The 24,306-nt window shown below is 45.1% G+C and overlaps 2 protein-coding genes across 2 annotated transcripts; one reads left to right on the forward strand and one right to left on the reverse strand.

Annotated features, from left to right (window-relative positions):
- Nucleotides 1-5: 5 nt before the first annotated feature.
- Nucleotides 6-12,625, forward strand: EXOSC1 (exosome component 1). The gene is made up of 8 exons (XM_026493791.4): nucleotides 6-102; nucleotides 208-323; nucleotides 2,670-2,744; nucleotides 3,768-3,856; nucleotides 5,004-5,037; nucleotides 5,550-5,600; nucleotides 5,731-5,815; nucleotides 6,149-12,625. The coding sequence occupies exons 1-8, from the start codon at nucleotides 72-74 to the stop codon at nucleotides 6,253-6,255; spliced, it is 588 nt and encodes a 195-aa protein (XP_026349576.1). The 5' UTR covers nucleotides 6-71; the 3' UTR covers nucleotides 6,256-12,625.
- PGAM1 (phosphoglycerate mutase 1) lies at nucleotides 10,413-16,906 on the reverse strand. Its single transcript, XM_026493782.4, has 4 exons — nucleotides 16,594-16,906; nucleotides 12,963-13,237; nucleotides 12,239-12,419; nucleotides 10,413-11,528 (listed from the first exon to the last, which is right to left on the reverse strand). Exons 1-4 carry the CDS (start codon nucleotides 16,898-16,900, stop codon nucleotides 11,359-11,361), a joined length of 933 nt encoding a protein of 310 aa, XP_026349567.2. The 5' UTR covers nucleotides 16,901-16,906; the 3' UTR covers nucleotides 10,413-11,358.
- Between the last annotated feature and the right edge of the window lie 7,400 nt (nucleotides 16,907-24,306).

Here is a 24,306-nt window from a genome sequence, read left to right on the forward strand (position 1 = left end):
TTTCTTACTGTAGGACGGCTCCTGAACTTTGGCCAATAAGAAGTCGACTTCGTTTCCCTCCAGCGGCAGTCATGGCGCCACCCGTGAGGTACTGCGTTCCTGGTAAGTGTGCGGGGCCCATAGCGAACTCTGGATGGGATAGAGGCAGGAAGGCTGGATGGCCGACAGTTTATGGGGACCCGTGACTGATGCAGCGGTTTTTTTCAGGCGAACGTCTGTGTAACTTGGAGGAGGGCAGCCCGGGCAGCGGCACTTACACCCGACACGGCTACATCTTTTCGTCGCTTGCTGGCTGCCTGACGAAGAGCAGTGAGAACGGCGCGGTAAAGGGGCAGTTTCCCATTTCCTCCTTCTCTTCCTTTCTTTTAGGCTGCTTTTGATTTCGCGGTCGTTAGGCAGGGGCACTACGGATGCGTCTTTAGTGCGTGAGCAGTAGTACAGCTGGTCTCCGAGTTTCTTCCTGCTGAGGTGTCAGCTGCTGGGCACTTAGCCACCACAGACCAGATGTGTTGCTCTCGCTTGATTATATTGCTGACACTCGGGGAAGGAAGTTAGGGGACGAGCAGAGGCCGACTCAGCCCTGCAGTGAGCTGAATCTCGTCCGAATGTCGCCTACCTCTCCGGTTTCATCTTGCTTTGCTAGTCCCACCTCACTCTGCAGTCTAGTCACACCGGCTTCATTCACTGTCGCTAGTGGGGTCAGCTCTCTCCTACCACAGAGTCTTTGTACACACGGTATCTGGAGCACGCTCATCTCCTTAGCCTGTTTAATTCCTGTCTTTCAGATAGCCTCTCTAGTATCATTTTATCAGAGAAGCTATGAGCCCCTCTAGTCGTGAAAGGAGTTTCGTGAGCTTCTATTTTTTGTTTTGTTAAACTCTCACAAAGAACAGTATTTCTTTCCTTCCGTGTGCTCCTCTTTGCATATAATTAAACATTCAGTTACATGTTCCCGCTAGACTCTCCCCTTACTAGACTCTAAGTTCCATGAAAGCAAACGTTGTGGCTGTACCTTTAGTGCCAAGCACAAGGGCCTATGCTCAATAAATGTTTGTTAAATGCCTAACACTGTCCTCTGTAGTTCCAGAGGCTGATCCAGGATTAGCCCAGGATCAGATAAGCAGTCTTTGAAGGAGCAGCTTAAAGACAGGGAGCATAGTAGAAAGAGGATTCAGAATTAGAACATTTAGGTACTGGCTAACTAGACCTTGTTTCTGCTTTAGGTTAGAAACTTGATCTCTCTGGTTTTAAGTTTTTCCTCATATGTAAAATGAGAGAGTTTTTATTCAGTCAATTTTGGGAGTGTCTTTAACATATCTACGTTTATTCATTTCATAGAAATATTTATTGAGCATTTTCATGTGCCAGGCACAATGCTGATCTCTAGAGATATGGCAATGAGCCAAAAACACATGGTCCCTGCTATCAAGGGACACAGACATAAATTGTAAACAAGTAAATGTTCAGATTAGTGTATGGCTACAAATGTGATGACTATTTTGAAAGAATATTACAGGTTACCATGAGAACATGTAAAAGACAGGGGGCACCTGGGTGGCACAGCGGTTAAGCGTCTGCCTTCGGCTCAGGGCGTGATCCCAGCGTTGTGGGATCGAGCCCCACATCAGGCTCCTCTGCTATGAGCCTGCTTCTTCCTCTCCCACTCCCCCTGCTTGTGTTTCCTCTCTCACTGGCTGTCTCTATCTCTGTCGAATAAATAAATAAAATCTTTAAAAAAAAAAAAAAAAAGACAAACCCACCGTAGTCAGCAGAAGTGACATTTAACCTGAATCTAAAGGATAAATAAGAATTGGGTAGGTGGGGAGAGCACAGTCCTGGCAGAAAGAATAGATTGAACACAAATTCTGAGATGGGAAGATGTATAATGAGTTAGTGAAACTGAAAGAAGGCCAGGAAACTGAAGCATAGTAAACGAGGGAGGGGTAAATTAAAGATGAGGTTCCAAAATATCTGTCTTGGGGCGCCTGAGTGGCTTAGTCAGTTGAGCATCCTTTTTTGACTCTGGATTTCAGCTTGAGTCATGATCTCAGGGTCCTGGGATCGAGCCCCGTGTCAGTGCACCCCACCCCTTCAGTGGGAAGTCTGCTTGGGATTCTCTCTCTCCCTCTGCCCCTCTCCCCATTTGTGCATGCACACGCTCTCTCTCTCTAAAATAAATCTTTTAAAAAAATATATCTGTCTTACACCAACAGCAAATACCATGCTCAAAGAGAAAACTACAAGTATTCCCTTGAAATAGAAGAAATCAAGTATGGCCGTTATTATATAACATTTATTTGGAAATTCTAGCCAGTACGATAAAGTGAGAAACGGAAGTAGTATAACTTTGGAGGAGTTGAGTTATCCACGATGATAGACAATGGTTATATACCAAGAAATCCAAGAAAACCACCAAAAACCTTGTTAGAACTGATCTGAAATGATTAGATTATGTCTTCTAGTAGCATTCTTCCCTTGAAGAATGGTCCCTTGACCTTCCTATTGCCTAAAATTTCTAAGGCTGTCTGCTCTGGGCCCATATGAGTCTATAGTCCACCTGTCCTTGTGATCTCAGCTGTGGACCAAAGCATTCCTACATTACTCTTAAGCCACAGATACCTTCATGCAAGGCTTAGTCAGGATCTCACATTTTATTGTTTTCTCTATAGCTTCCTGTCATTTCTGTGATGAGAGAAACAGAGTCCCAATTACTACCAGATGTGGGGGCTATTGTAACCTGTAAGGTAAGTTGGTCTTAACCTCCCTACTTAGGACACTTGTTCAATGGTAAAATCATGATCATTATGGAACTGCACTGTCTAATATGGTAGCCACTAGCTATATGTGGCCATTTAATAGAAATGAATTAAAATTAAACAAAATTAAAAGTTCATTTCCTCAGTCCCACTAGCTACATTTCAAGTGCTCACATACAGTTAGCAGCTGCCCTGTTGGCCAACACAGAACATTTCTATCATCACAGTGTTACTGGACTGTGCTGGCCTAGGAAGTTCTGGGATAGTGATCAGGGCAGCAAGGTTCAGGCACACGTAGTTCTTTCACTGAGCTGAGTCTCTGAGTATGCGGTTTGGGAAACGGATGTCAAAGGGTAATAAGGAGACCTATTTTTTAAGGTCTGGAAGCTGAGATCTTATTCTGCAGAGAAGCAAAAGACCTTATATTCTAGCATTCCTGTTAAATTTCGTCTTTTAGGGTGTTTTAGGGGAAGTACAAATTAAGGCTGTACTGATCGATAAATGTAATATATCCTTACTCCCTGCCCATCCCACCTTCTGCCAGGTTAAATTAACTTGTAGCTCTTAGTTGCTCTCTTTATAAATTGTCCCAGCAGAAAATCTGTGTGTTATTCTCAAAATAACTGAAAAGGCAGTGATCCAAATATTATGCAGTGGCTGAAATGTACATTTAAATTCTGTCCACTCTTCAGGGCTCTTAGCAAGATCTGTTAAAGGTCCAGATTTGCTGTAATGCCCTGAGTCTGTTTATGTTTGGCCTCTCTATTTTTCAAGATCTATTCCATATTATTTCATTGGATGTCCACAGTAACTTTATTAGGTTGCCAGAGTTAACTCTCATTCCACTTGACATATATCATTTATGCAGTGTTAAGTAGGAGTTAACTTGTCTGAAATTCTATAATTAGTAGGGTTGCTTGGACTAAAATCCTGGTAATTCTGACTTTCTTGCTGTCTCCTTGAGCTGACAACTGCTACTACTCTAATGCGGATCTTTTCTCTGTTCCACAGGTCTCTAGCATCAATTCGCGCTTTGCCAAAGTGCACATCCTATATGTAGGGTCCACACCACTTAAGAATTCTTTCCGAGGAACTATCCGGTAAGAAGTATTCCTGTCTTTGCCTTTGCCTCAGCACTTGGAATGAGATTAGGATAGAACAGGGAACTAGAATTTTTAGGAACAATTACAGTTCCTATACCTGCCTCTCTGGGTCTCCTTTTTATGTTTTGATTCTGTCCAGGTAGTGTCCAAAGGAAATGTTATAATGTATGAGCTAGAACAAAAGGAAAATATTGACAAGATTGGGCTTTAAAATAAAATGAAAAGAATTGAGCTAAGCTGGAGACTAGTGATGCAGGATGATTCATACGAAACAAAGTAGAAGCCATTTTAGGAAGTATCTTCCTTTCTTTAATTTAATATAGTTTAAACCCAAGGATTTTAAGACATTAAAAAGGTTAGTGGGTGAGGGACACCTGCCTGGCTCAGTCAGTAAAGCATGCACAAGTCTTGATCTTGAGGTTGTGAGTTCAGCGCCCACATTGGGTATAGAGATTACTTAAAAATAAAATCTTGGGGGCTCCTGAGTGGCTCAGTTGATTGAGCAACCGATTTGCCATTTCAACTCAGGTCATGATCTCATGGGTCATGAGACTGAGCCCGTGTTGGGCTCTGCGCTCAGCAGGGAGTCTGCTTGAGATTCTCTTCCTCTGTAAAATAGAGTGCATACTCCCCCCACCCACATGCGTGTTTGCTGTCTCTTTCTCTCTGTCTCTCTAAGATAGATAAATAAATCTTAAAAAAATATTTTAAAAAATGGTTAGTGGGTGAAATGGTAGATTTTTTTTTTCCTGTAGGTTCTTTGAGAAGGGACAAACAATTCTTGTGAGCTAGATAATTTAACTTCTGAGGCCCTTTCCACCCTCAGGATTCCATGTGGTTCTATAGTGCCTCTGTTCAAGCTCTTCTAAGGCAGCAAAGTTCCTTATTTTTTCCTGCCAAATTTGATCTGCTTTTCTCTAGTCAGAGGTATTGATACTGCTGCTCTGTGTGACCCAAGAATGGAAATGTGTTTTTCTCCTCCGGACGAGGACTTGGAATGCTTCTCTACCCCACTTCTCTGCGTGGCATTTGGGTCCCAGTTATGATTTGTTCTCTCTACTCTTGTAGCTCTTTGTCTGCTATGATTCTGCAGAATAATTCTTTCTCACCAATAATTAATCTTTCTGTTACTACTTTTTTATAGCAAGGAAGATGTCCGAGCTACTGAAAAAGACAAGGTTGTTGGTTGGTCCTTTTTCTTTTTTTTTCCTTATGATTTTAGGAATCTTGATCCTTTTAAATTATTTCAGTAAATTTCAAACATCTGTGGGAATGTAGATCCAAAGATCCAAGGAATTGTAAGGTGTTTCCTACTGGAAAGTGTGGAATTCACCTGTCTTTCTCCTTTCCCTAGAATTTTTGTTCACTGTTGACCAGAAGGGGATTAGTTTACTCCTTGCATTTAAGCCAAGTGTTTATTCCTTGCTGTTCCCTCAGATTTACTCTGGATCCTTTCAGAGCCAACTATAGTAACATTTGTCCAAGTCAGATTCTTGATCAGGTTACTGAATTAAAAATCTTTCATTCATATGATGATGCTGTAGAAGCAATAAAAGTTGTTGATTGGCTTGACTAATGATGACTTCCACCCTGTGGGGTTAAAAAGTAGATTGGTTCTACCAGAGGGGTAATAGTTTCATGTAGATCTGATTTAGAGCCATCACTTAACAATCCTGTTCTTTTTTTACAGGTTGAGATTTATAAGAGTTTCCGCCCAGGTGACATTGTCTTGGCCAAAGTGGTATCCTTTATTCCTAGCAGTCTTGTGGTCCTTTGTCAAAACAAGAAATAGAAGTAGAAAACAACTCAGGTGGCTATGGGAGGGAAGACTTATCACCCGTCATTTTCCTTTACCAGTGTTGTGTGACTAGATCTCCCTGGGCGATGCACAGTCCAACTACCTCCTGACCACTGCTGAGAATGAGCTCGGGGTGGTCGTGGCCCACAGCGAATCAGGTGAGTAGGTCCATGTGTCCACGTGCTTACCTTTCCCTGGGAGCTATGGTTTGGGATTAATCCACTGTTTTCTCTCGTTACCCTTGGTTTTTTTTAATTATCTAGGCAGCAATGTGAGTGTCAGTACTTACTACTGAGATTAGAATGATTCTCCTTATATAATTGTAATGGGGGACTCACTGCACAAGTCAGTGGAAAAACAAGCCTTTTTCTGTATGAGGTGGGGTTCACTAGGTTGCTTGGTGATACTTCAGTTCATAACCAGCCTTGAAAGGGAAGGGTCTTAGGTGAACATGCGGGGTCCCAGCTCCAAAACCAGCTCTTCCCTTCCAGGTGTCCAGATGGTTCCCATTAGCTGGTGTGAGATGCAGTGCCCTAAGACCCACACTAAAGAATTCCGGAAAGTGGCCCGAGTACAGCCTGAATTCTTGCAGACCTAAGAAGCCACATTTTACCCCATGGAGAGGGGTAAGCCGTTTCTAAGAGTACATGTATGAACCCAACATCAAGATGCTATTGTCTTTATTCAGACACTTGGGGTTGGCCAACAACCACCTTTAGAAAAATCTGCCAGCAACTTATGCTGTAGGTGGAATATTTTTCTTATGAACCTTTCAGTGGATTTCATTCTCGAGTGATCAATTTCTCTTTTGGACGTGCCAACAAACTATAATGTTGGAAATAGCCTGTTCCTTCTAACAGTCTTACAAATACATATTTTTTGCAGTGACAAAGAAAACATTTTTACTAAGAGGATTTTATGGTTTCTGTTGTCTTGAGTAGGGAGGGGAATCTAAAAAGCATCATGACATACATTTATTTTATTTATTTATTTATTTTTAAGATTTTATTTATTTGACAGAGAGACAGCCAGCGAGAGAGGGAACACAGGGGGAGTGGGAGAGGAAGAAGCAGGCTCCCAGCGGAGGAAACTGATGTGGGGCTCAATCCCAGAACGCTGGGATCACGTCCTGAGCCGAAGGCAGACGCTTAATGACTGAGCCACCCAGGCGCCCCCATCATGACATTTAGAGCAGGGGTTTGTCTGGTTGCTGACACCTGTTAACTGACATGTGTCAAGTGCTTGCTTATCTGGAAAGCCTAATCTCCAATCTGTTTTATATTTTTTATGTTGTTTTAAGCTTCCACTTATTGAGTTACATACTATGTGCCAGGCATTAGGTCAAGCACTTTATATATATATATATATATATATATATATATATATATATATATATATATATATCTCATTTAGAGAGATTACAGGTTAGTGAAAATTATAGAACACATGGTGATTTGGGGTGCATGCGAGTAGTTCTGAAAGTTATTAGGTGAACATAGTATTACTGATTTAGCGGGTACCCTGGGAAGTGTTCATTAAATATGAACTGAAAAGAGGGACAGAGCACTCTCATGTGAGGTGACCAGGGGAGGATCTATGCTGTGAAGTAAAAGGAATTGAAGAACTTAGCTAAGTGGAATGAAGATATTCAAGGCAGACAGAGAAGTGTGAGCAAAGTGCAGAAGCAGGAGTGAACATGCAAGTTTGGGGATGAGGAAGGGATGAGGGTTAAGTATGGAGAAGCTGCCGAGGGAATGGAAGGAAAGAATTAGAGATGTCAGTTCTTGAGATGTTCTTCAAGGAGCCCATATCTTTTATGTGTAGTGACAGTGGTTACAGGTGAACTCCAGAGTCAACCTGCCTGGGTTTATATCCTCTAGCTGCTAGCCTTGAATAGGTTAGGTTGTTTTTTTCCGAGAAAATAGGATTGAGATCATTGTAGCTCCACATGCAGTTTGAAGAAATAATACAGAGATTCCTTGTACACCTTGCCCATTTTCCCCCAATGGTGACATTGAGCAAATTATAGTATACTAAAATAATCAGGATGTTGAACATCGATAGTAGTGTAAGTTATTTCTGTTTAAGTCTGTTTCCTTGTCTGGAATAGTATGATCTCATAGGGTTATTGTAAGGAAGAAATGCCAAAGTTCCAGTACATGCCAGTATTATTATATGTTATTGTTATTATAGATCTTGTTGCCTTCTATCAAGTATCTGTCAAAATCCAGGCTTTATTTTAGACACTTTGATGTAGTTTGTTTAAGCAGTCTCCTTACTGGTAGAGGTTTTAGACTTTATAGATTTTTCTCTTATAGGCAGTGCCACAGAGAAAACTCCTGTATTATGTATCATTGTGCATGCCTAGGTTCTATGGCAAAGCAGATTCCTAAAAGTGGAATGCTGGGTCAAAGAATGTATACTTTTTAAATTTTGGTTAGATTTTCCCATGTTGCCTTGCAGGAAGATGCTACCAATTGATTCTCTGTACAGTGTTAACCACTCTACTTATTTATCTCTGAACTTCCCAGTAGCCCTGGAATGTACTAATCATTTCTGCATTTTACAGAGAAATAAACTAAGGCTTAGAAAAATTAGTTAACCTGCCCTAAGTCACAGACATCAAGTGGCAGAGTATTATTCAAACCTAGATCTGTCTTAATGTAAAGCCCAAATTCATTCTTTTGTACCATAGTTTCTCCTTTTTCTAAGTATTGACTAGAACCTTGGGCATGAAATTAGAGGCTCTCCAAATTGACAATGGTTCATTAATTGAGTGCTTGTTGGGACATCATTCAATAAATATATACTGAGCAATTACTCTCCCCACACTGTTCGAAGAACTAGAAGATAAAGCAGTGAACACGATAGAATCCTTTCCTTGTAGAGCTTACATTCTAAGGTGGAAAGACAGGTGATACGTAAACAAATACACATTCTAATAGTGTCATAAAGGAGAGCATTTGAAACAGCTGGATATGGGGCACCTGGGTGGCTAGGTCATTAAGCGTCTGCCTTCGGCTCAGGGCGTGATTCCGGCGTGTTACAAGTTAAGTTTATGTGCCTGTCTCCCCTACTAGCCTGAGCTTTTAGGGCAGGATTCTGTCTTTGAATCTCTGGTACCTGGTCTTGTGACTAAACATAGCAAAAGCACAATGAAATTTTTTTTGAGTGTTCTCATAGCTGACCTAACAGCTATGCCCAAATAGTGACGTTTAGTGATGGTATCTTCTCATCTACAAATGGTTCTAGAGACAAGGAGGATATTGTTTCTGTGCCTTGGAATAGTGATTGTCAGCCTGGGTGAGGTGAACTTTAAAACTGCCTACAAAGGGGTCCCCCCTGCCCCGCAGGTGATTATGCTTAGCTAGCTACCCTAGCTAAGCATGTCTTAGAAGGACAGTAGTTGTTGGCCTCCTACTGGTGTGGTAAATAATGCAGGCTTTCTGTTACTTTTTTTTTTTTTTTAAAGATTTTATTTATTTATTTGACAGAGAGACAGCGAGTGAGAGGGGAACACAAGCAGGGGGAGTGGGAGAGGAAGAAGCAGGCTCCCAGAGGATGAGCCTGACGTGGGGCTCGATCCCAGAACACCAGGATCACACCCTGAGCCAAAGGCAGACGCTTAATGACTGAGCCACCCAGGCGCTCCTTTCTGTTACTTTTCTGCCCCTAAGAGTTCTAGTCCACGAGTGAAAACTGCCATAAACTCAGGTGATGTCAGGACATACAGTAAGTAATCTGAGCTGATCCAGTCTGACTTTGGGGTGAAGAGCCTTGATCAAAGAAAATTATCAACTTTTTTTGGTCTAAGATTCAGTATAGGCTGGGTAAATTTAACATTCCACCAGACTGTTGGAGATTTAAATTACTAAAGCTCATCCTAGGGTTACTGTACAGATCAAGTGAAAAACTAGAGAAGCAAGATGATTGGAAGCATTTAAATTTAGAATAAGGACTTTTAGTTGAACATCTTTCCTCTGGGTTCCAGTACTTGGTAGCATATATTTGGCCAGTTTCTGCAGCTCTTTCAGCCTGTTTCTTCTGTAAACTGGGGATACCAGCCCTTTCAGAGGTGGTGAACATTAGAGACGGTATATAACGTGCTTCACCCGATGGCTGGCACACAGGAGCTTCGTGAGAGCTTCACAGATGGAGGGCGTTACTTCCTCCTCCTAGAAGAAAGGCAGTAAGAGCCTTCTCTTGCCTTGTAGGCTCTCTCATGATCCGACGACCTTTTCAAAGGCCTTAGAGAAAGGGTAAATGTGAGCCATGTCCCTTCCTAATTACATACATAATATAATCATACTTCTTTTCTCTTCCATCATTTTATAAGCTTATGTGTAATTTCTGAGAATGAGAAGTGTGAATCAAGTTTACAGATTTCTAACAGAAAAAGATTAGCTTTTTAAGGTAAACAAGCCTTTACCTTACTCAAAAGGCATAACGGGGTTTCAAAATTTGACTTTCCACTCAAGGGGTATTCAGTAACCAGCATCACGGAGCAAGAGCTGTAGAGGCAATAGGAATGGAGAGCTCAGCCAAGACAACCTGCCCACCCCCACCTCAGCTCCACTCCCCAATCTAAGATGGAAAACCTAGTAAGATACACCATCTTTGGACCAGGCTATGTAAACTGACTGGTTGTCCTAAAGCTCTTATTCTGTCATACAAGGACTTGGGTAACGAGGGACATTTCAAGTTTAATGTTCAAGCTGGCCTCACACAAGAGGTATCACTACATCACACAGAAGGTATTGCACATCACTCCTTTATTATACTGATCTGGAAAAAAGATTTAGTACAGTTACGCTCAAAATGAGTACTGGGCCCATGGCAGGGCCAAGCAACTGGAACATAATCAGAAACAGATACAGTGAAAGACAAACTTGGACATGATCAAGAGGCATCTCACTGCCATAAAACATTAAGGCAGGGGGAGGATTCTAAAACACACAGCAGGATGAACTCCTAGGCCTCAGAAGTCAAGAAGTTTATCCCACATTGGTGTGAGGAATGGCTTATTTTTGGATAATCACATGTGGGAATATTTCAACCGCCACTGGAAACCCCAGAAGGGTTTTTGTTTTGTATTTTATATATATATATATGTATGTGTGTGTGTGTGTACTTTTTTTTTCTTGTAAAAGTAAATGCAACATGTAAAACATTCAGATTGATCCCAATCTTCTGGAGCCAACTCTCTGGGGTCAGAGGGAAAATGACTGTTTTAATCACCATGCAGGTTACATTCATCTTCCACTGGAATGACTAGAGCCCCATCCCCCACCTGACTACAGAGTAGTATAGGACTTGCTCCTGGGAACACCCATAGGCTCTCTTGCTTCTCACTGGTCATACCTAGCATGGTTCCTTCCTATCTCCAACTCAAGCAGGTCCTTAGTAATAAAGCAGTAGCAAAAACCCCAACGTTACTAATTCTCTACTCTTGGATCAGAGTCTTCTCCCAGCTTGGACTGAGAACCCATGCCCCAGAAGTGCCATTCTGACTAGAATATATGAAGGAAGTGGGTGCAAGAAACAAAATGGCTAAACGAAATTAGGAACCACTGGTCTCCATCTGCAACTAAAACTTAAGATGCCTACAGATGTGGTCAGTGTGACATGTGCAGGGAAGAAGTGCGGAGGAATGGGATGGGCAGGGAGGGTATCCTTGGGAAGGTAGTCTGCCTGCTTGCCTTCACTTTTTGGCCTTGCCCTGGGCAGCCACAGCTTCCATGGCTTTACGCACGGTCTCTTCATCCCCCAGGAACTGCATGGGCTTGATGGGCTTCAAGTTCTTGTCCAGTTCATAGACCATGGGAATACCTGTTGGCAGGTTCAGCTCCATGATAGCCTCTTCGGAAAGACCTGAAAATACACACCATGATTAGCCAAGCAAGACACAAATCCACGTCACCCCTGCAGATGACAAAGGACTTCAGTAGGAATTAAAACGAGACACCCTTTCTGATATTTGTAATAACAATGATCTGTATTACAGATAAGTCACCCAAAGAATGCCCCCAATACTTCTCAGCCACTGAAAAGCAAGAAAAAAGTATAAAAGGTGTGTGCCATAGTTCTCTCCCCCAAAGTAGGGTTTGGAAACCACAGCGAAGCAGGACCATACACATCTCAAATGTCCTATGTAGTCCATCCAGCCTGCCAAAAATCAGCAATCTGTGCCTCTAGGCCTTCAGGCAAATTGAGATTCGTGTGTGAAGTTGTACCAAGCTGTGATTAAGGAGATTTTATCAGTAGTTTCAACTGGCAGTTCTAATCTAAAGGCGAGCATCTCAAACTATGTGTATGAGAATCACGTGGGAAATAGATGCAGCTTCTGCATCGGGTCTGAAGGGGGACCTGAAGTTCTGCATGTATAATAAGCAACCAACAAGTCTGTTTACAATGCTTTGAGGAAATAGGTAGCGGGTGACTAGGAGTCAATCTAGACTATCTCCAAGGTTCTCAATATGTCTGGCCTTTTCCTGAAGGTCTCCTTTGCATGAAATAAGTCCCTGATTAGTGGCAATTTTGCTGTATCCCTCCTTGAGTGTTCCCCTGAAAAATCTCCATACCCTCCAGATGCTTGACAATGCCCCGAAGGCTGTTGCCATGGGCTGCAATCAGTACTCGTTTCCCCTCCTTGATCTGGGGAACTATTTCTTCATTCCAAAAGGGCAGAGCTCTGGCAATTGTGTCCTTCAGACTCTCACAGGAGGGAAGCTGATCTTCAGTGAGGTCTGCATACCTTCGATCCTAAACAAAAAAAAAAATTCCAAACTCACCAATTAGTAGTAGTTACATCTATTCTGCCCACTTCTCATCCCCTAAGTCAAAGTGATGGATGAAAGTCTCTCACCAAGGCACAGAATAGAGGCGAAAACTTGGCAAAGGGGATAATTATTATCTTGCTGCTCTTCCTACCACCATTACTATTAGGAAGATTAACTATTCAAAAGAAACTTAGAAAAGAAGGGGGAAAAGGTAGGCACAATGCTCTTCCCAATTCAATTAATCTTGCACTTGGCTTAGGAAGGCCCTACAACTATGGATGGGTTTTATAAAGTATGTCAGTGAAATAAAAAAAGGAGATATATTCTTAGATAAATAACTATCAACTAAATCTTTTAACAAGTGGTCATTCCTTGGAAAAGGGGAATTAAAACAATTAACTATTTATCATAAATTATAAACTCAATGGGACTAGGCAGACACTAATAAAAAGCTAAGAAAAAGTGAGGCCCAGGACCCTAACCCGTGGTCCTAAGTGGAGTGAGCCAAACCCCCATTAGTCCATACCTTACTGATGTTGCTGTAGAAGGGATGGTCAGGTTCCATTGGAGGTGGTGGGACATCATAGGAACGCCTCCAGATCTTCACCTGGGCCTCGCCATGCTTGGCAGCAGTTTCTGCTTTATTAAGGCCAGTCAGACCTCCATAGTGCCGCTCATTGAGGCGCCAAGTCCTCACTACTGGCAGCCACATTTGGTCAATGGCATCCAGCACTGTCCAGAGAGTCCGAATTGCTCTCTTCTGCACTGAGGTGAAGCAGATGTCAAACTCATAGCCAGCATCTGGGAATCGTAAGTTCAAAGTGGTAAGTTAATCAGGTCCACTCTGGAACCAGAATTTTCTCATATAAATTTAACTAGTTTGTATACTCTAGCAGGAAAGACAATATTGCACCTTCACGGAAGATAAAATTTGTTGATTTATGTTATAGCTGACAACATACCTCCCAGTGGTTTCCCAATAATTCATCTAACCCAAGACCTAAACATATTGTCAAGTAACTAATCTGTGCCATCTGTGTGGCTTATCCTAAACCCCAGAGTGCTGTGCTTAAGCCCATTTTAAGAACTTATTTCTGCTCAATTCTTTCAAGAAAAGGATGCTTAAAAACTTCAAATCTCTTAGTAAATAATAATAGCCAGTATTTATAGAGAGCTTACCACCTGTCAAGCACCGGACTGTTTCGTAGTGTTTTGTCCTGATAACAGTCCTTGCAACCCATGCTAGAGGAGTTAAGCAAATCATTCAAGGTCACAGCTTACATGTGAGAGATTAAAACCCAGGCCGTGTGACTCCAAAATCCAACTCAAAACCACTATCTCTAGCTCCCTGCATTATTTTCCTAATCCCTAAGGATCTGGATGTTTGTATTTTAGTTAAAACAGTCACTTCTGACCAATAATTACTAATATATTTCAGTCCTAACTTCTTGTCTAGGGGAAGTGGATTTTAAGCCCCCAACAATCAGGACACAGCAAGAGCTCTTAGAGGATGCTGATTAAAACTTCAGTTTGTTGCCTAAAATAAAATTTTCACTATGGAGTGGAAATCACATCACAATCTCTCAATCCAGTTTCTTTCTGCTATAGTCAAGTGCCAGCCTGTACCTACTTAGGTCAATGGCTAGACCAAGTTTAGGAGAAGCCACTCCCTGGAAAGAGCAAAAAGAGCAAATGCTGTGCACTGATTCATTTATAAATGAATCTCTCCTCCATACACAGTAGTTATCAAGGGGTGGTAATCAAGAGTTATATTGCCCCAACCAACAGGTTTCAACAATTCATATTTCATGAAAGATTATCCTCCCCCTCCCACTTTAATAAGGAGATGGCCCTTTCTTTATGTAGTGTTTTCCTCCATGAGGCTAAAGGCCCTTTTCGAAATTCAGCACAAACTTTCCTGGGTATTGCTTTATACTGAGGTTGCCAAAAGTAATTAATGCAATGTGAAGTGAATTCTGCCAGTCATTCAACGAGAAAGAGGCCAATAAGAACTATGCTGATGGGGGAAGGGAGAATTAATCACCAGGAAACCCATCACTGCACTACCCACAAGGGAAAAGATGACAAATCTCATCACTGAGCTGCAGGACAAGTCCTAGTAGACTCCATTACCATCTCCTCCCTAACTCTAAGGGGAGGAATGGCTCCCCAATAAAGGCTGAGTCACCAGGAGGCAACCATCCATAGTGCAAGCCTCATCTCCCATGCTGCAAAGCTACTGGCTGTTTCACTGCAATTATTTCCACTTGCAATGGAGTGCCTCCCGTTGCATATACAAATAGGTCCCCCAAGGAGAAAAGTAGATCCCCTCAGGGCTCTTCCTTTAACCTGCCCATTAAAAAAAAGCATAGCCTAGGCCACTCCCAGAGATGGGGTAAACGGTGTGGTGTGGACCTCATCCTCCCCCAGAGGTAAGACTGCATGGGGAAACTCAGTTCTCACTGGCTTTCTCCTGAAACGATTCAAGAGTTTATAAACCCTACTGTGATTTAAAGCTCTCAAAGATTTAATATACTTACTTTAGATTATTATTCAAAATGGTCTTCACTCAGATTTCTGCTTTTAGCCTTTTTTAATATAATCATTTGTGATGCCCATAACAGATATTAAGATTTTTAAATGAGATTTTTCTAACTAATGCTACCAACATTTACTTAAAAACTGAAATGGGGGGGTGCCTGGCTGGCTTAGTCACAAGAGCATGTGGCTCTTGATCTTGGGGTCATGAGTTTGAGCCCCACGTTGGGTGTAGAGATTACTAAAAATAAGCGTAAAAAAAAACTGAAATAGGGTCTGTTAAAAAGAAATTACAAGTTTGACCATTTGATCAGTCTTTTAGGGTACAGCTGCAATTATCTTTGTCCTGGGCTAGTCCTCAGCAAACCACCACAGACCCATACAGTTCTTCCTGCCAGACAGGAGAGAAAATGGCCTCTTTTACCAGCACTTTCCCTTTCCCAGCCTCTCCTAATGTCAGTCACACCAGGCCATCCCAAAGCATTCAAACACACAGCCAGCAGGATTACATTTCCCACACTTCCAAACCTTTGCTTCTTTTCAAAGCACCTACAGTGAAGGCAAGAAGCTAGAGTAACCTGAGGCTAAATACCTCTTCCACATCCAGCATCAATGACCCTTTTAAATGGCTGCTTCTATGGCCAGAAGTTAGAAGGGAGCAGGGCAGGATCTGCCCTAATCATCAATAGAAGAACCTTCTCAGACCACAGAGATTCTCCGAGTTGCTGAGAATGCCTCCTTATAAAAAGCATTCCAAAACCACAGAGAGCCACTCCCCCCCCACCCCCCACACACACACCCAGCGGGGGCAAGCCCGGGTAGGTGAGTTGATCTCACTGCCTCTTCCACCTTTGCCCAGAGTCTACCTGTTACTCAACCCAGAACTGGAGCAAGCGGGATGGACTACGAATAAAAAGATACGACCTTGAACAAGTCATCTATGCAATCCTCACTTTTCCCAACTATAAAAGAGAGCCAGGGAGCATAGAAAAGAGGGGGATACAATCTGTCTTCTTTATGGAATCGTGCACAGGATGAACTCAAATCCTTCATTCATTCCTTCGCTCAACTACATCTGAAGATGAAGTTTGGACACAGGATTTGTGCGATGCTGCTGAACAGCAAAGGCCTACATAAGCACGTGGGTTTCTGAGGCCCGTTGGGCCCCCCGGGACCACGTTACTCCCCCACAGCCAGGGACAAGCGTGTGGCCTGACGCTTCACTAGGATCCGCAGCGACCTCTTGAAAAGGCTTGGTTACGGCTGCTGGAAGACACAGGGCATCCAATGTAATAACCCGTCCCCGAGTTACTAAATGCTCAGACTAGAAAATGGGAGAATTTCGCAAGGTGGTGTCATGGAGAACGCAGTGGGTGATGGGGCGACCGCCCGTGGTCCTCTTCCCGGCGCGGTCCCTCACTCCACTGCATGACCTTGAGCAAGTCGACCCCCCCCCCCAACCTGGGCCCATTTTGTCAATTACAAAATAAATTGCTGGAGAGCTGAAGCCCAAGGTCAGCCCTCTCCGGAAGGGCGCTGGGGCGAGCCAGGCGGCCCTCACCGAGCAGCGCCCGCCCGGGCCTCCGCAGCCCCCACCCACAGCCCGACCCGCTCCACACCTCGCAGCGCCTGCCCGCCACGCTTCGCCTCCTCGTGCCCGGCAGGGCTCAGGTCGGCGTCGTACCAGCCGCTAAAGCGGTTCTCCAGGTTCCAAGCGCTCTCGCCGTGCCGGATCAGCACCAGCTTGTATGCGGCCATGGCTGCTGCTCCGGGTGCGACACAGACGGACTCGCCGAGATTCCGGAGTCGTTGCCCGGCCCCAGCCGCGCCTGCGCGCTCGCACCCCACCGCCCGGCTCCCGCGCACTTGGTGGAGCAAATCTTTCCACTCGCTGGGGGCGGCCCGCCTCCCGCCAGGTGTGCGCATGCGCCCCGTGCGATCGCCGCGGCCGCTGGTGGGGGGGAGGCGTGCGCTCGAGGGCGCCAGGGCGCATGCGGTCTCGGCCGCAGGCCCCTGGTCGGCAGCGGCAGTCACGGAGCGCACGTAAGCGCGGAAAGGCGGCGGGACTTTCGGGCAGCGCGGGGGGTGTGTACCCGCGGTGGCGTTCGAGAGCCACCCTGTTCTCCTAGTGTTGCTGTTATTCATAAGCTGTTTGTCAGAATAAAGTGGCCGTTATCATTTGAACCGCGCTTAGCTGCGCTAGGTCACTTTGCCATTCGTACGCAGAGTTTGATTCACACACCTGTGTTCCAGAATTCACTCTTCCATTTTATTGCTCTGTATCTTTGGGCAGGTCGCTTAACCTCGCCCAGCCTCATTTGTGAATGGTCATAATACTTAGCTGGTGCCTATCTACCTAGAACGTGCTCAGTCAATGGCCATTACTAGTGCTCTCTCATTTTAGTGGATACTCATTTCCTATTTTACACGTAAGAGAGCTGGCTTTGACTGCTGGCTCCAAAGTCCTGCTCTTTGTAGAAACACCGGGCTGTTTATCCCACCTCTTCGGGTATCTCCCAGCCTCTAGTCGGTGCCTCCTGGTCCTCCAACAGTGACGCAAACTCTGGACCCCCTCAAACATTCCAGAAAGAGGAGAGTCACTGCCTGTTCCTCCCCTACACACCCAATCAGCAGTTTAGTATCTGCTTATCTGGACAGCTCTCTGCTGCCCTTGCCACTGATTCCTGGTTTATTTCAAACTAGCCACTTTATCAAGCACCAAACCAGGAGTCAGTCAGTGGGCTAGAGCCAGATTTAACATGGGTTTAACGTGTTTTCTGCCCTTCACAGCAAGTGGAGTGTAAATAAGACCCGCATGTAAACGGCCAACAATGAAATTGTGCTGTCTGCTATATTTAACAAATATAAAAAAACCTATGTACCAGACAGTGTTATAAATGCATTACAAACATTAACTCATTTAATCCTCATATCCTCATAATGATCCTATGAGGCAGGGATTATATTTCCTTATTTACTGATGAGGAAAATGAGGGATGAAGTAAACTGCCCAAGATTACAGGACTCAGGGTTCAAGCTGAGGCTGGCTCCCAAAAACCCTGTATGTTCAGACTCAGAGAAATAAATTGTCCAAATTCACAGCTTAGAAGTGGAGGAGAAACCAAAACTAAAACCCACGCAGTCCGAGGGCCTAGGGTGCTCTCTAACCACAATGCGCCTGCCCCCCTCTTTGCAGCTGGGAAAAGATGGAATTCAGTGACCAGAGAGATGACCAGAATGAGGTCCAGCACTAAAAGCTACACCCAGAGCTCACAGAATCCCAGGGTTACAAAGCGAGAACTGCCTTGGAAGGCCTTCTGTTCAAGCTCCCAGCACGGCCCACGTGGGGTTCCTTGAAAGACTCCATCTTTGCAGGTTCTCCTTCTGTTTGCTCGTAGTGCTTGGTCATGCCAACCCGGACACCCAGGCTCTCAGGGAGAGCTTTTCCAGCCTTAACCTTGGCTGCTCAGACTGTACTTTTCGCCCTTATCCATACTCCCAGTCATGGCTCCTGCCATGTCCCTTTCTCCTCCTGCTGCTCTCTGCTTCAGGATTTCTGTGCTTCAGTCTAGTTAAGGTCTCCCATTTATGCAATAAGTAGGAGGTATAAATGGGAAGAAACCTGAGTTCAAATATGTCTCTGTTTCTGATTACCCATGGGTCTTTTTTTTTTTTTTAAGATTTTATTTATTTATTTGACAGAGATAGACACAGCCAGCGAGAGAGGGAACACAAGCAGGGGGAGTGGGAGAGGAAGAAGCAGGCTCATAGCGGAGGAGCCTGATGTGGGGCTCGATCCCATAATGCTGAGATCACGCCCTGAGCTGAAGGCAGATGCTTAACCGCTGTGCCACCCAGGCGCCCCTACCCATGGGTCTTAAGATGGGTCACTCAACTTCTCGTCCTCATTTCCCCATCTGTAAACTGGGTTAATAGTCATATTCACAGCCACCTAAAATGCTGTTGTGAGAAACAAGTGAGATGATGCATGGGAAGTGCTCAGCACTGTGCCTAGCAAAAAGTCATAATAATAATAAATGCATTACTAACATTAACAGTAAATGTTACTAACAGTGTGATCAAGAAGGCAAAAAGATTTAAGGAAGGGCACCAATTCAAAGGGTATGAGTCTGGGGGTCCACGGACAGATTTCCGTTCTAGCAGGATACCTGGTAGGGGATGGCTTACCCATTGGGATTGGGACTGCGCAGATAACTAGGATACTTTGGGGCAGGAGGCCAAAGGCATCTGTACCACCAGCCTTGGGAAGGAGCCTGGGCATACTGTTTTATTCCTTAACCAATCCCTTCTGCCTCCAGAAGGCATCTCTCGTTTCCTTGGAATTCTAGGGAATTCTGATAAATTTATGCACCTCACTTATGGGATATCTTCCTTCAGTCATCAGAAGCTTTTTAGGTAGGCATCAGATCAACTCAACTAGAAACTCCTTGAGGACAGGCACCGCACCTTAACTATTTCATACACACCCCACACACATGTACTTATTGTGTTGCCTTTGCCCTTGGTAGACTCTCTGAGTGTCCCTGAGTGTCAGGGCTGGGAGACCTTGAAAATCGTCCACCTCAACTCCCCACCTCCTGCTACTTAGTTCACATGTAACAGAAGAGGGAAGTGAAGTGAACCATTCAAAAAGAGCAGGAGATGAGCACGGGACCAGGTACATCAGTGAGAAATCAGAGGTGATCCACAGGGAAGGGCCCCAAAGTTGGGGCCTCCAGTGTCAGGAAGTAGGGCAGGAGCCTGGAGAGATCGGAGAGTGGGAGAGTGACGGGGATGGGAGGCACTGTGGGAAGACCCTGAAGGCTTGCTTTGCAGCCAGAAGCCAGAATTCTTGGGCAAAGATGGGGATTCACTCAGCCTCAATCACAAATCTGGAAAGAAGCTTAGAGCCTATCAAACCAAGGAGATTTCTCAAATGTCAGTCAAAGGTAAGGATAAATCAGTGGGGTTTGTCCTCAACTATTTTTTTTTTTTAACCTTGTTATCTGTACTGAACACACAACACAGAGACATTTGTCAGGGTTAATTCCTGGGCCCGTCTAAAGAACTGCGTGGATACAGGAGAGAATGCATACATCCTGAGAACAAAGCAGGAGTGAGGGGCCGATTGCAACTGGGGTCTTGCTCTAGCAGCAACCTGAGGGACCTACTTCACAGCTCCTAACCAGGTCACTGCCCTCACTTTTTGCCCTGCAGAGGGCAACTGTGGCCAATTAAGACCCTCTTCCTGCCTGGGGTGTGGGGGTGGGGATCTGTGCTCCAGACTTCTCAGCTATCATCTCCTGGGCCAGGAGCAGTCATTAATAACAAGCCCTCATCTCCACCTGAGGCCTCCAGCCAGCCTCAAAACCCCAAACTCTTAGGGCAGGTAGCTTTTCTTCCAGCACAGTGCTTTAATTCCCCAGGCCTAGGGAAAATCTCAGGACTGTAACAGCTTTCAACCAACCAGCTCTTGGTTAAGCTGTTACAAAAACTCAGATAAGGTTAATCAGTGGGCACAGCCCTATTACCCTCCACTGTTCATTAAAACAATAAAGGCCTCCCTCAGCCCTCCCTCCCCATTTATTTTTTCCACGGAAGCATAACTCCGTTATCAGGCACCGAACATTCAGTGAAGCACCCGCTTTAGAATCGAAGTGAGGCAAACCAAATTGTTCTCTGCAGGGTTGAAGGAAGGGCAGGTGCTGTCTGGCCCACAGGGATCCCTGGCAGGACACCCCAGGTCCTTACTTGTGGAACATCTTGTGAATTCATGGCCTGCTGTTCAGATGTCCCAGCTCAGCTGCTGTCTGAGGAAGACAGGATTTCTGTCTGAGAGAGAGAGTGAGCCCAGGTGATCGTAGCTAATGCCTCAGGACTCTGGGCTTGTAAGAAAGGAAGAGCGCTTCAAGGAGGCCCGAAAGTCCCACTCCAGCCCTCTGCAGTCGCCATCTGAGGACAAACAGCAGGAATAAGTGTGGCTGGAAAAGAGAGAGGACAGCGCTACTGTGGACTTGTGGCTTCCTACAGCTGCCCTGACAACACCCTTCCTTCTCTGTCCTCGAAACCCAGCCTCAGACTTGAGTGTCTGGCCCAGCAATAGTACAAGCCCTTCTCTCTGGATTCTGGAAACTTCTGGTCTCTAAACTGAAACTTCCAGCCACAGGGGCGGGGTGGGGGGGTGCCCTCCGCCTCTAGGCAGTGTCGTAACTACGATGATAAAATGGCTCAAAGCAAGGGCAATAAGCAAACTTTTTGACCGTTCTATTTTTCTTCACATAGAACTGTTTTCCTACTCTATTTCTTTGGATGAAATTCTAAGTACAAAACAGGCAGACACTTTGTTATTTGGGAATAGTTCATATTAAGTTTAGTGAAGGACTGAGAGATTAGTGGTCTGAGTTAGTACGGGATCTCTGAGAAGCAGTTGCCCAGAAAGGATTTGCATAAAACGCATTAGAGGAAATGCCTGAGACAGGAAATGGGGAGGTGACAGGCTGACAGGGTAGGTGTGACCCAAGTGAAGGAAGGAGGAAAGGAAGGTTGGGTAGGTGGAAGCATCTGGACTGCGGTATGTTTCTGAGGAAATTCAGGAAGACCATGGAGGAATCCTCGAGCCAAAATCACTCTTCAGAGCAGGCCTTGCCTTCGCATCCTTGTCACAGGGATACTAAGTCAGGGCTGGATGCCCTGTGGGCAGCATGGCCTCTGTCTGAATGCTGTGAGGGATTTCAGAGTGACACAGCTGGGGCCATGGGTCAACCAGCTGTATGAGATCTGGGGGATGTATTCTCATGGTCGTGCACGTACATTCAATAAATCTGTCAGAAATGTTTTTATGTCCGCACTTAGTGACTACTTACTGACTGACTGAGGAAAGTTATCAAAGGGGCCTGTCAGCCAATAGCCGGGTGGTCAACCAGGTTTCCAATATGCCTGCTAAGGATTTTGCTGGGGGTAGAGCAGGGCAGCTGGTGGCTGTCACATACCTGAGCACAGTGGAGGAAATGCCTGTTTCCTGGAGGTGCCAACAGGAGCCAGCTCAGGGCTGTCCAGTCTAAGAAATGTGGACAAGAAAGAACAATAATCAGAAACCCACGTGAGTTTCTCAAATGGATAAACATGGAGTTACCCTATGATGCAGCAAATTCATTCCAAGGCGTATACTCAAGAGAAATAAAAGCAAATATTCACACAAAAACTCGTATACAAATGTTTATAAAAGCATTATTCACGGGCGCCTGGGTGGCTCAGTTGGTTAAGCGTCTGCCTTTGGCTCAGGTCACGATCCCAGGGTCCTGGGATCGAGCTCCGTGTCAGGCTCTCTGCTCAGTGGGGAGCCTGCTGCTCCCCCTGCTTGTGCTCTCTCTTTCTCTCTCTGGCATACAAATAAATAAAATCTTAAAAAAAAAAAGCATCATTCACAAAAGCCAAAATGTGGAAACAAGCCGCATGTCCATCAGCTGATGAATGGATAAACAATATGCAGTAGATCCAGACCATGGAATATTCAGCCATAAACAGGAATGAAACGCTGATACGTGCTGCCCGGATAAACCTTGAAAACAGTACACTAAGTAGTCAGACACAAAAGGTGACATAATATATGATTCCATTTCTATGAAATGTCCAGAAGAGGTAAACCTATGGACACTGAAAGATTCGGGCTTGCCTAGTGCGGGCGGGTTGGGGGCTGCTACGTACAGGACACGCAATTTTTCTGTGAGGTGATGAAACGTTCTAAACTTGGCTGTGGTGATGGTTACACATAACCGTGAAGTGAACTCAAAACATTAAATTGTGCAATTTAAATGGGTGAAGTAGATGGTATGTGAATTATATCTCAATAAAGCTGCTTAAAATAATCTGTGAGGTGGGGCACCTGGGTGGCTCAGTCGGTTAAGCGTCTGCCTTCGGCTCAGGGCGTGATCCCAGGGTCCTGGGATCGAGCCCCACATCAGGCTCCTTCTCTGGGAGCCTGCTTCTTCCTTTCCCACTCCCTCTGCCTGTGTTCCCTCTCTCACTGGCTGTCTCTCTCTCTGTCAAAAAAATAAATAAAATCTTTAAAAAAAATAAAAATAATCTGTGAGAGCCTAGCCACGAAGAGCTATCGCATTGCTGAGAGCAGGGAGGGGGGAGCGGGGAGAGCCTGGGAGCACTGACGGGCTGCTGAGCTGCAGGAAGCAGCAGTCCTCTTCTCCTGCCAGTCCTGCCGCAGCTCCCCATCTCCTCAGGCGGCTCCCGGGGTGTTCCTCAGGGTGTGGTTGGGCCAGCATGAGTGGTTCCTGCGGAACCAACTGAGAGATGTGAAGGAGGGATGAAGGCGAGGTCTTGGTGGCAACAGGGACAAAAACGTGGAGGTCTAGCCTTAGGCCCCAAACTCTCTCCAGGCACCTCACATCTCCTTCCAGACAGGTGACTGGAAGTCAGGTGTCTGGATCCCATTTCTGTCTTCATAGGCCACCCCAGGCCAGGGCCTTCCTGGCTATGCAACTAATTTTTCTCCCTGATCCCCATCTGGTGAAACACTCAGCCCCAGGACACTGGAGGGAGGTGACAGACACCAGACCTTCCTACCACAGCCTGGACCAGGCAGTGGCCTCACCCCAGACAGCCTCTAAATTCTCTGGAGATCTATCCCCTTGTGCAAACACGGTCACTGGTAAAGTGAAATGCCCTTGGGAGGGTGAATGGTTTGAGTTAGCCGTCACTTGAGGAAAAAAAAAGTTCTCATTTTCCGAAGTTTGTCCTGTTTCCATGGCAACAAGGAACCACCACAAAGGGTTTTAAACCATTTAATCAATGACAGCTCATCTCTCTTTTACTGAACAATGACAGTTTGCCTCAGTAGCCACACTTCTGTAAGCCAGCCAATCAGCAACAGCCACACTCTGCATCGCCAACCAATCCCTAAACTCTGCCTCCTCCAAGTGTGTCTGTCACTGACCTTCACACCTCCCAGCACCTTATAGAAGACACTTGCTCCCCTCAAAGAGATTGCACCCTAGAGGCATTGCTCTGCTCTCTGTAAGTAATAGATTTACCTTTTTGTTCTATAAATGAGGGGGGGGGGTCTCTTCCCTAGACACACTCATATTCTGGAATATCCCCTTCCTGGGAGTAACTTCTCCTCTCTTCTAGGGCCATTGCTGCAGTGTTGTTGGTGAATTAGAAAAAGGTCAACTCTTCTAGACAAGGCCCAATGAAGACTGGATTTCAAATCCCTCAGCTGGGAAATGAAGCAGTCCACAGTTTGCACAACCATACACAACAACCCTGCTCACCCCTCATAACTGGTCAGCCGGTGAGTGCTGCCCATTCTACCTACTAAA

The sequence above is a fragment of the Ursus arctos genome, unplaced genomic scaffold, assembly GCF_023065955.2.
Source record: "Ursus arctos isolate Adak ecotype North America unplaced genomic scaffold, UrsArc2.0 scaffold_7, whole genome shotgun sequence".
In the NCBI taxonomy this organism is placed as follows: domain Eukaryota; kingdom Metazoa; phylum Chordata; class Mammalia; order Carnivora; family Ursidae; genus Ursus; species Ursus arctos.